This window comes from Mastomys coucha, unplaced genomic scaffold (genome assembly GCF_008632895.1).
Source record: "Mastomys coucha isolate ucsf_1 unplaced genomic scaffold, UCSF_Mcou_1 pScaffold12, whole genome shotgun sequence".
NCBI classification, from domain to species: Eukaryota; Metazoa; Chordata; class Mammalia; order Rodentia; family Muridae; genus Mastomys; species Mastomys coucha.
Genome location: NW_022196894.1, coordinates 90,225,034 through 90,237,225, shown reverse-complemented (window position 1 = coordinate 90,237,225; position 12,192 = coordinate 90,225,034). Strand labels below are relative to the sequence as shown.

General features: G+C 49.7%; 1 protein-coding gene across 2 annotated transcripts in view; it reads left to right on the top strand.

Moving 5' to 3' along the window:
- Positions 1-10,045, top strand: part of Rcan1 (regulator of calcineurin 1) — a 71,042-nt gene extending 60,997 nt beyond the window's left edge. Inside the window, exons 1-4 of one of the 2 annotated variants that reach the window (XM_031364441.1) lie at positions 1,861-2,130; positions 4,477-4,650; positions 5,898-6,057; positions 8,381-10,045. In XM_031364441.1, coding sequence (XP_031220301.1) covers positions 2,044-2,130; positions 4,477-4,650; positions 5,898-6,057; positions 8,381-8,556 — 597 coding nt within the window. In that variant the 5' untranslated portion in view covers positions 1,861-2,043 and the 3' untranslated portion in view covers positions 8,557-10,045. Of the gene's footprint in view, positions 1-1,860; positions 2,131-4,476; positions 4,651-5,897; positions 6,058-8,380 lie in introns of those variants that run through there. The other variant, XM_031364440.1, reaches the window with a different exon arrangement.
- The last annotated feature ends 2,147 nt before the right edge of the window (positions 10,046-12,192 follow it).

Here is a 12,192-nt window from a genome sequence, read left to right as displayed (position 1 = left end):
CCCCTCCCCACAGCTCCTGCAGCAGTCCCCCCCACCCTCACCGTTCCTGCATTATATCTCAGATACTGGCAAACATCCTTTTGAGAGCTCTGTCTATAAGTCTCCACTAACAGACTTCCAGGTGCCCTGGTTTTTCAGTTCCCTAGTGAGTTTGTAGACTGGCAGGGTAGACATATAGGGCACTGTCAAAAGGCTCTTGGTGGCATATTTTCTTCCCCTACTTTTCCCTCTGCTGGAGAATCAGAGTCTGTCTACAGGCTCCTATGAGCCCCTCTAAGAAGCAACGCCCATTTTACCTCCTAGACCTGACTCTCCTTGGAGCCCCCACCCCTCACCATGCTGTCTGAAACCTTTGGTAAACTTGTTTTGGTGATAGTCTGCCTCAGAATCCTGGTGATTGACATGCACCCACTGCCCAGCAGCCCAAACATTTTTAGTGTTAAATTCATCCAAGTCTCTTGGGGTTGGCAGCCCTGGGGAATCTGGCTAAGCAAACACTGTAACTGGTTTCTTACATAACCCCACAGCTGGCAGCAAGGCGCTGGGCTCCGAAATTAAGCAACACTTGCTCATCTGAGAAGACGCGCGCGCGCGCGCGCGCGTGTGTGTGTGTGTGTGTGTGTGTGTGTGTGTGTGTGTGTGTGTGTATTAATGTGTCCTGTTTGTTCCGCTCACAAATATTGTTCATAATTATTGGCTGGCTTTAATAGTACTTTGAATAACGCTTTGAATGTGGAAGGTTCAGCTTAACTTCTGGACACTTAAAAGCTGACACTCCACCTTGCCTAGAGAAGGCCTCAGTACTTTGAAGGCTTTCAGGTGATAATGAGAATGGGAGAAATAGGGCCGAGTGGCTGAATCAGACTGAAAGTTAAAGACGTTGGGGCTCTAAGGACAGAAGGTAGGTGCTGTCATCTGCACTGTGCAGCAAGCACCCCCACCCCTCGCAGGCACAGGAGCCAGGCCCATGCTCATTGGTTAAGCTGCGTTCTTCCCGCTTCTTCCTCCTTCACTGATAAAAAGTATTTAGCTGTGGGACAGGACTCCTCCTCGGGTTCAGATCCCGGATCCTCTGTTAGCTGTGGGGCGGGACTCCTCCTCGGGTTCAGGTCCCGGATCCTCTGTTAGTTGTGGGACGGGACTCCTCGGGTTCAGATCCCGGATTCTCTGTCAGACTTCCGTTCCTGTGTCAAGTGCCCTGCCACCCACAAATGCTGCCCATCCCTGGCCCTGCAACTACAGTAAGGATGTTTTCAAAGGAGAGTCTTGGGTGCGCTTCCAACATCCGCTAAGAACTGGGACTCTCATCCAATAAAGTATGGGGGAGGGGCGTGGGGGGTGGGACACTGCACTTCAAAACAAATCCTGCTTTCCCCCATTTTTCATAAAAACAGCTCAGTGACCAAGACAGATTTCAAAATGTTTCTCCGGTGCCCAGCAAGACACATCAATTGAGGTTTTTCAGGAAATAATAGGCTAGCAAGACTTGCGTTGCCATTGCCAGGTCTCTCAAAGCCCAAGGACTCCCTGGAGGCTAATTGCTGTTTACAGCCACAGACCTTCGTCCCTCCTTTGTAACTTTTTCCGTCTTAAGCAGGGCCCGCCCCGCTCAGCCCCAGAAGCGTGTTGTCTGGGCGGCTGAGTGGAATTACTACCAGTGGGAACTATGCAGCAAGAGGGGCGGTAAAGCTTCGAGGCTCAGCAAACCTTAGCGGCCTTTTCCACGCTCCGAGCAGAGGTAATTAGCATAGGGAAAATGACTAAGGTGTTGACGTCACCTCTTTCCAGTAGAAACTTACACTTTGTCCCTGTCTGCCTGAGGGCATGTGGGACTTGACTCAGGAATTTGCTGTCTAAACAGGACGCTCTGGAAGCCGAGCCCTCCCGCCCCCAGGGGGCTGGCTCTCTGAGGAGCTTTATAAACTGCGGCTGGAGAAAGGACCCGCGGCTGCTCTCTCTCTCTCTGGCAAAGGAAGCTTCAGCTTGGGCTTGACTGCGAGTGAGTGAATCGTTCGTTAAGCGTCTGCCCCGTGAAAAAGCAGAATGCATTTTAGGGACTTTAACTACAATTTTAGCTCCCTGATTGCCTGTGTGGCAAACGGTGATGTCTTCAGCGAAAGTGAGACCAGGGTAAGCCTTCTGACGAACTCTGAGCATTTTCCAAACACAAGGCTAATTGGGTCAATTAGCCGAAATACTCAGGGGTGGGTGGCACTCCCTTGGGGTTTATCAAGTAAGCCCCAAAGTATTTACAGACTTGAAAATCAGAGGCTGTTGTCTGAAGAATTAACTGGGATTGGGTCTGGGTAGAGCGTCTTTGAATGCTCCCAGGTTCCTTGCGGGAGGTGCGGACGTTGTGTGCGGCCACACCGGGCTCTTGTGAACTCCGGAGAAGGTTGCTTCCAGCTTTGCGCCTAGAGTCCCTCGTGGGAAATAAATACTGTGAATGGATTGCCTGTTTACAGTAATGGCAAGGGTCTGCCTCTAGCTTCCGGATCCTTCTGAGTAGAGAAAGAAAATGCAGACAAAGCAAATATTAAAACTCAGTGTAAGATGAGAGAGCAGCTCTCAACCAAGTGATTTAATTCGTCGTCTTAATCACTATGCTTTTCCTCTCCGTTTGGTAAAATGTAAGAGGTTTTTTTCCCCCATCAGTTGCTACCAAGCCATCTAATTGATCTTTAATAAGAATCATATATGAATGGATATTGACTATGTTCTGGGTTTTGTTTTTTGTGTTTTTTGTGGGGATGGTGTTTGTGTGCTATGCTTTATATTCAAGCCATATTAGGACCTGTAGAGGGTTTGATTATTGTTAGCTAATTGTGTATAATGTTTGAGAAACTGGGACAGTAGCTCTTGAGCTTGATTGTAGAACACATTGTATTCATGGACATTCTACAGACTTGATGTAATGAGTATTATTAGCCTGATAAATGAAATGACTCAATTGTTTCTTAATTAGGTAGAGATACGATACAACTGTCACTGCCGGATACCTACTATTAGAACAAATACAATTATTTCATAAGTGTGTAGTGGTGTGGATTTGGCAAGAATTTGTGTTCTCTGGTGCTTTGGTTCTGAGCCCTAACTTGCATTCTAAAAATATTCACCAAAGTCATCTCTCCCAACTTCTGAATCATAACTTCAAAACTGCACAGTTAGTCACAGTGCCTATTGATGAGGTCATGCGTAGTCTCAGCTTTACCAAGAAACCCATAAGCCAGAAACTCACCCAGTGCCCAAGGGTGATGGAGGAAAGACATGGCCCAGCCAGGGACATCCAGATCTGAAGGCAGCCCTGCTTTCTCCACACCCAGCTCTGCGAGTCCCTAGTGGGAAGGTAGCAGAAAATGCTCCTGGGATGAAGAAAAGCCAGGGAATGTACTGAGCAAGGTGAGAAGACTGTGGCTCCTCTGCCTCCTGCCTCAGAGAGAGGCTGCAGGTGGAGGCCACTAGGCCTTTAGTCCCAAGGGTGGCTGACTTCTCGCTCCCTTCTCCACTCGCTCCATCTCCAGGATAGGCTTGTGAACAGTGTACCTTCTTGTGCCTCAGGTGTTCTCCTGTGCAGAGGGCACCTCTCAGGATGCAGGAGTCCCCAGGAGGTGCAGCCCCATCCTCTACCCTCCCCACACACCAGGAGAGGGTGAGGTCCCCCAGCCTAGAGTCCCCAGGAGGCTGACGAGGGTTTTCCAGAAGCCAAGAGCCAAGCTTGTAATCCTGGAATCTGGACTTTCCATGCTAAGAGCTCATGATATTTCATAATTGTTAGCAGCCCTTACAGCACCAAGGTGAGCCGAGCACCTGCGTGAAGCCACAGCTGCGGAGAGGGCCGATTGGCACCGTGTTCAACCTTACACCCGTAGTCTTTCCTCAGAGTTAAAAAAAAAAAAGTAACAGACTGAGATAAAACCACAGTGGAGTTCTGGAGAGCTCCCTTTAAGGCCATTGTTCCTTGTCCTTCAGTTTTTCAAAAGGTTCTTCCTCCCTACCCCTTCAAATCTGCTGCAGGACCTTGGGCCCCAAGACAGCCTGGAAGAACAGTCTCTGCTCTGGATGGGGTTGGCTAGTGGGTGAGGTCATGGGATATTAGGCTTAGGCACCTCCTTGGAAAATGCTTGTCCCACGTTAGAAACGTGGAGTAGGGGGTTATCAGATGGGTGAGACTCTTCACTGAGGTGCAAAAGAGTTCATTGTTCTGCTGGTTACATGATTTTGGTATACCGAATCCTGTCCTATCCTTCTTATAAAATCATCTGGGCGAGTCTCACCGAGGCTCCTGTGTTTATCTGTGTGCAAGGCCTCCCTGCCCCACACAACAGACAGTAAAGTCTCCTCCTCCTCAGCAGGGCAGGCTTTTCTCCAACAGGACATTTGGAGTCCATGAAGTGACTGATAGATAACTCACTTCTTCACCAAGAAGGACAGTGACTAAGCACACAGTGAATTTTAAACCTTTTTATTATTTTTCAGGCCAAATTTGAATCCCTCTTCAGGACATATGACAAGGACACCACTTTCCAGTATTTTAAGAGCTTCAAACGTGTCCGAATAAACTTCAGCAACCCCTTATCTGCAGCTGACGCCAGACTGCGGCTGCATAAGACGGAATTCCTGGGAAAGGAAATGAAGTTATATTTTGCTCAGGTAAGTGTGTTCATTGTGAAGCAGGTACCTCCCTCGAAGCTCTTCTGTGGCAAAGCACCTTGTATGCTGATTGTGTTCTACATTGGAAACCTAGAGTTCACCTCAGAAAAGGCAGGCTCCTACCCTGAGGCCTTAGGGGCGCACCCCTTGTATAAAGGAATCCGGTGAAAGTGATAGTAGGCCTGGACCTTCCTAGCTAAATCATGAATGAAGGCAAGCAAGCTTTCCTTGTTCACCAGGACACTTTGGGGTGGGGGCAGGGAGAGGTCACTGCTGGCCAGCGCTGCACGTAAGCATCTCCGGGATTAGGCCAAGGACATGTCTAGAGCCTTGTCAAGCTGGTGCAGGTTCTCATGGGTTCCAGCGCCTTGTAAACCTGAATTCAACTGAGCACAGGGCTGTCAGTCAGGGCAGGGGTGGGGCTCATCAGATGGTTGAGACACTTAGCTGAGGTGCTGAAAAGGGTCGAGGATTGTTCTATCACCTCAGGCATTACTCCCAAGGTAAAGTCAGTCCTTGTCAGGCTCTGAAGCTCCTCCTCACCCCTCCTCCACCCCCAGAGATGTTGCTGTACCTTTGGGCCCCATAGGAATTGATAAGAGCTCCTCTGACCTCAACCCTGGCAGCTTCCTTTCATGTAAAGTTGTCTCTGCTCACTTCCTGCGAGCTAGCGTAACCCTGTGGAGTGCAGCTCATGGCCCTGGAGCATTTTCACCTCTCCTTGGCACTGATAGAGTTTGACTGTGAAATGCCCCACGTGGCCTCCTGTATTTGCATACTTGGGTCCTCAATGGTGCAGTTTTAGAGTTAGGGAACTTTAGGAGGTGGGGCCTAGCTAAAGGAATGACATCCCTGGGGGGGGGGGGGACTTTGAGGGGTTAGAGCCCAGCCTCAGTTCAAGTTGAAGCTCTCTTTGCCTCCTGGTTGGCAGCATGTAGCAAGTTACCACATGCTTCTACGCTTCTATGGCTGCTGGCTACCGTGAAGTCTGCTCTGCCTTCTCCATGATGCCTGCGCCCTCTCCAACCGTGAGCCAGAAGAAGTCCTCCCCACTTCAGTTTTCAACCAGGGTTGTCATAGACACTTGAAAAGTTACCCAACACAGGCACCAAAACCAGAACTCAGTCCCTCCTTCACTTCACGGCTCCTCCTGGAGTCACGGTCTGCCCTTGTATGCTTGCCTTCCAGAGGGTTCTATGAGCTGCTGTGACCTTGCTGCATACTGATGAGCTGATTTCTCTCCTCAGACTTTACACATAGGAAGTTCACGCCTGGCTCCACCCAATCCAGACAAACAGTTTCTCATCTCTCCTCCTGCCTCTCCACCGGTTGGCTGGAAACAAGTAGAAGACGCCACTCCGGTCATAAATTACGATCTTTTATATGCTATCTCCAAGCTGGGGCCAGGTAAGCAGCACCCTTAGGTGGGAAAGTGCCTGGGAGTCCCCTGGCCTCACGTGACTGCACTCGAATGTGTTGTGTGACCCATGTGTTATTCCACATTGTTGCACTGCTGCTGGAGTGTGTGCCCATGTAGGACTCCAAGAGACAGTAGGCACCAGCCTGTTTGTTTGTGCACCACTGTCCCCCACACAGCCGAATCAACACTGCCCGTCGACTCCTTATTTCCCCTTCACAGACGGCAGGCGTGCCTTTAGGGCAGTGCTTTTATTCTCATAGCAGCAGCAGTTTCGTGCTGAAAGATTACATTTCTGAGAACATGGCCTAAATGGAAATCCCCCATGGTGCAAGCTGAGACTCACGAGTGTTACTAGTGCTGATTGTAGCATGAAGGTCACGACTGAAACGGCCTGTGTGAACAAGTATGCAGTTCGCCATGGCGGCTCCTAGTGCAGCTGAGGGTTTGGAGTCTGTGGGTGTGTTACACATGGACACAGATCTTCATCTGCCGCAAGGGACCAGACAATTCCAGAGGCAGGAATTGAGGTGAGCCTTCTGTCTTTGAGAACCCAGGCAAGGAACAAAGGGGCTAAAACATTCCTAACAGGGCCATGACTGAACTCTCCACACCCAGAGCCAGCACAATTCAGTCAGCCTTCAGGGTGGTGGAGAAGGCCTGCTGAGCGTAGTCTGACCTTCATGCTCGAAGTTAGTACTGTTTCTGTATGCTATTGTATGTATGTATGCATGCATGCATGTGTTTCTGTATGTTAGCTCTGCATTTGGGCCAAGGGTACTTAGCATTTACAGCTTTCGCAGCAACCCTCAACACTTGGAGAGAGCTGAGGCCTTTAGCCTCATTGGTAGGGTAGAGGCCATGCTGCCTCCTTGTTCATGAGCACTGTGCTTCCCATATATGAGGAGCAGACTAGAGAGCAGGCGGCTTCACCGAGCTGCTACATCAGCTCGAAACTTAGCCAGTTCAACAGTAGGGCTCAAACCTGGGCCTTGCATCGGCTGGCAAGCACCTCTTATCTAGTCTACATCCCCAGCGCCCTCCATTTGTAAATCTAGGTGGCATTTGTTAGGCATGTGTGTTGTGAGCCTTCCTCTGGGTGTTTTGGATTCCTTTTCTCACGGAGTTGGCCCCATTGATGCCGTTGCTGCCCCACTTATAGAGAAGGCAAGGGGCACAAAGAAGTGAGACGGCCCGGGACAAGTCTCCACTCAGTCCCCATCCACGAAGCAGTGAAGCAGCCGCTCCACCATGCCGCCTCCCCTCAGCTTCCAGTGCAGGCTCCCTCAAGGGATGTCCCAGGCCTTCCTTTCCAGCCAGGTTTCTTGGTGACTGAGGCCATCCTAACCTTGCTATACCACATGGCGTGAAGGTGCTTGATTGAGCCTGGGCAAGCTCAGGCTAGCCCAGAAGAGCAATGAGGGAGCACTCCCAGTTCCAGTAAATAACTGTTACAAAAAAAGTAGCTGTGCATTGGCGGCGCACGCCTTTAATCCCAGCACTTGGGAGGCAGAGGCAGGCGGATTTCTGAGTTCGAGGCCAGCCTGGTCTACAGAGTGAGTCCCAGGACAGCCAGGGCTACACAGAGAAACCCTGTCTTGAAAAACCAAAAAAAAGTAAATGATGGATGGACAGACAGACAGACAGAGGATGGTGTGGCTGAGGGTGGCACTCGGCTATGAAGCACTTGGCCTCCAGTGTCACATAAATCAAGTATAGTAGTACAGAACCTCTGGTCCCAGCACCCAGAAGGTGATGCAAGAGGAGCAGAAGTCTAAGGTCAAACGCAGCTATCAGTAAGTTTGAGGCCAGCTCATACAATATAAAACTCAGTCTCCAAACTAAGGAAAGGATGATAAGGTTGGGCAGATTCGAGGCAGCCTCACACATGCACATAGGGTCTTGCCCCTGCCATGCTCTGGAGCCCTACCCACCTACAGGACATTTGTTTCCAGCAGTGGCGTTTGCTCATCTTCTCAATGTACTGATGCTCCTCCCCACAGCACCTCTGGGTGGTCATGAGAGGGATAGCTAACAGCGCACACTGTCTCCCCCATGCCCTCAGCGCTTGACTGGGAGCAACTCTGTGGTGCAAATGTTCCATCTTGTGAATAAGCCATCCATGAAGGAGACACAAGTGCAGACTGGGTCTGGCCAAGTCTCTCAGCCCATCAGAAGTCAGGCAGAAAGTAACCAAGCAAACCCTGGTGCCCTCCCAGGTACCTGCCTGTCCTCCTCCAGGACAAGCCCCAGCACCACTCACCATCCGCGAGCCCCATCTCCACTCACCGTGCACTTGTTTCATTTCCCCAGGGGAGAAGTACGAGCTGCATGCAGCTACAGACACCACTCCCAGTGTGGTGGTCCACGTGTGTGAGAGTGACCAAGAGGATGAGGAGGAGGAAGAGGAAATGGAGAGAACGAAGAGACCCAAGCCAAAAATCATCCAGACACGGAGGCCAGAGTACACGCCTATCCACCTCAGCTGAACCGGCACACAGACGGAGACAGTGCGTTCCGCATCCCACGGGTTACGGTGCAGGTGGCCGGTCATGGCTTTGGAGGTAACAGCCGTGACCACTGTGGCCGATATTCCAGTTCATGTTGCTCAGAAGAGAGTCAAGGCCTCCTCTCCTTGTTCTGACGCTGCACCTCAGTCCAGGTCCATGGCACCTGGGACTGTCTTGGACCATTCACTGAGTGTGTGGCAATCACACGAGGACACTGGGGACATCCTGAGAAAGCTGATAGTTCTTGTACTTGCTCTTTTGTAGGATCTGTTTTTGGCAAGAAAAGGTTGACTGGTGGCCCAGGGAGAGATTTCTGTTTCCAACCAACGTTCAGGGCACAGCCCCCACTCATAGGCAGAGACACCCCAAAAGCCACCAAATGTCCAGTGCAGAAAGGCTGTGGGACAACCCCCACCGTGTGGAATTGTCCTCGTTCCTTCCCTCGTGGTCTAACATTCATGCATGTCTATTGCTGGGTCCCAAGACCAACCTCTGCTCACATAGGAAGTCGCACTGTTTCCATCTTGGGAAACTAAGAAAGTTCTAGACACTCCTCCCACTTGTCCTGGTCCCGCTGTCTCTGCACAGCATCCATGCACGTGGGGTGGAAGCTGGAGTCGTCTGCACGTCACCCTGCCCAGTGTCACTTGTGCATCCCTGCAAAAGAAGTTGATCTTGAGTCCCCGTGTAGAACTTAACTTCCCTGGTGAGAGAGCAGCGGGCTCGCTGCCAGCGTCTATCTGTAGGTGGGAAGGTCTGGTTTGGGTGTTCGAGTTCAGCACGGTCTCCATTGTTTCCTTCATGTAGTGGTTTGTGCGTGAATTTCAGCCAAAACCCTCTTTGGGAACTGTTGGTTGAGACAGTTTTTCGCCTCCATTGAAACATGAAGATAAACTTGTAAATAAAGCCAAGAGCATATCTTAGTACCTGTCTGTACCTGGGTGGAAGTAGAGGGCAGAGGGAGTTTCAGGCTGCCTGTGACTTTCGAGTGGTAGAAGTTACTGTCATGTATTTAATGAGGTGAATTCAGAGCATGTGGAGTTCGTCGTAGCCATGTGTTCCTAGAGGGACACAGTGCCTTTCCCCTTTCATTCAGATGACCATGACACTCGGTGAACATTTGAGAATTTCTCCTTTTCTAGTCATCGTGTGTGTATGTGGTAAATAGGTATTCTGTTTTGGTCTTACAATGCCATTACAAAGTTTGTCACTCTGAATAGCCTAATGCCAATTAACAGTGCATGCTTTGGGGACTCAGAAGGTGGTTCCCCTGGGGAGCAAATGGGTTGATTGCCTCCAAACCCTGCTTGCAGCGCTCAGTGGGGAGGGAGCCTGCAGGTAGGAGGCCAGCCCGCTGCCCCACCCCCCAGTGTTTCTAGCTCTGCACTTTGAACTGGAAAGGCTAACCTCAAAGATATTTTTTTTAAACTGCATTCTATAATAAATCAACACAATATGCTCTTCTGGAGAAGTTGTTTGACATTTTCTTTTCTGGGACCAGTGTAAGAGGTCGCCTTCACTTACCAATTTGTACTTATAATTCAGCGTCAAGAACACATCACTCAGGGCAGGGCCCAACAGATAAAATCCAGAGTTAAAATTCTCAGCATCTCCTCTGTACAGGGGACAGACGGTCTTGTCATGTCGGCCCTGTTCACCAGCACCCCTGTTCACCGGCACCCCTGTTCACCAGCACCTCTGCTGAGCTGTTTGCTCGCTCGCTCGCTCATTCATTCATTCATGTATGGAGTTGGGAATTAAATCCAAGGCTGCCGGGCTCCACCCCAGCTCCAGTGATGCCTGCCAACCTGACAGATTTGCTACTAAATAGAATACACAGAGAAAATAAGCTAAACCACATTTTTAAATATGTATTTAGTATAGATGATGTGTGTAGTCACACCCCACGCTGCATGTGTGTAGCTCAGAGGACAGCTGGTGACAGTCTGTTCTTTCCTTTGACCATGCAGGTCCCAGGGATTGAACTCAGGTCATCAGGCTTGTCTGCAAGCAGTTCTACTTGCTATGCTAGATAAAAACTGTTCGGGAGATCTGAACCTCTGGCCACCTTTTCTCTGGAAAGAGCTCACAGCTCCTGGCCAGGCTGCAGAAGCCTCAATAATTATTTGCTGAAATATAGAAAGAGACATTAATCTTGATCACAATTAACATTAAATATTGGTCCGTGGAAAACTTATATCCTACCCTTTTAAATCCAGTCGCTCAGAGCTAATTATTGAACACATTCACTAATTGACTACCTGGAATAGAAGGGACATATTTCCAAACAAACACACCATGGGCTTCCCCTCCATCATTCTAAATGACCAAGACTGTGTGGTGTGCTGGCCCAGGTACTAGTTTGTAAATAAGCTGAGAAGAAAGCTGGGGTGTTGCCCAGTAACTGACTGAGCTGCTATGGAAAGGTGGTAGCCCGCTGCCAAAGAAGCTGACCCTAGAGGAGGACTCACTGATACCCACGTGGAAGACGTCTTCTGAGTAGTTCCGTGGTGGGCACGAGCGGCTGAAAGTTTGAACAGTTACTGATTAGATGGCTCTGATCTGAAGGCATGACAGCATGCCTAAGACTCAAGGACTGAGTCTCAAGGTCTGAGAGGGAAAGGGCTCAGCAACATGAGTGACAGATACAGGGTTGGCGGGTCAGGATGTATGTGGCTGTTGATCAAATGCAATTCTTAAACAGTGTGTGGTTCGCATTTCGCTGCTGTGACATATATCTGAAACAGTTTAAAGGAGGAAAGATTGAGCCCATGGTCCCAAGGTCCAGCCCATGCTGGCTGGCCCTACTCCTGGGCCTGGTAAGGCAGACCATGTTGCCAGGGCACAATGAAGCATGGTTTCTCATCTCAAAGCGGCCAAGAGGCAGAGACGGGGGTGGGGGGGGTGGAGGAGCAAGGGACCGAGTATCACATTCAGAGAATACATACCCCATTGCAACCCCTGACTTGTGACCTGTGACTTCTAGTTTATCCTCAGCTCCTAACATTTCTATCACCTCCCAAAATAGCATCACTATCTGAGATCACATGCAGAGGACCAAACTCCAACAGTCGACATGTAGAAAACACCTAATGTGAAAGCCATGGAGACTTCAAGGGTGTCTGACTGACCTGGTAAGTTGGGCTCATCCAGGAAACCATGCTCCTTGGAATGACTGCTAAACCAATATAATATTGGCGCTCAGTGAACAGGGCGTGGTAGTTGTTGACACTGTTAACGCTCAGGACTATAGACAGTGATTGGCAATCAGCACAGCCAGCATGAAGGAGAGGACATTTCCAGACTGTTCTAGGACTTAGTGTCCACAGGAAATCTGGGTTTTAGAGAGTTTTAATTTTTAGGTGAGACATGCAAAACTCAATTGTGTAATAAATAAGCTTTATCAAATATTAAATCACAAAGAATGAAGTGGGCCTGTTGTGGGCAAAACCGAACAGGCAGCTGGGATACATCCTACCTCACAGTGTGGAATGTTTGCCACCATTTAATAAGTGTGTTCAGTGACACTCATCAAGAGTCAACAGCTTGGGCTGGAGAGATGGCTCAATGGATAAGAGCACTGACTGTTCTTCCAGAGGTCCTGAGTTCAATTCC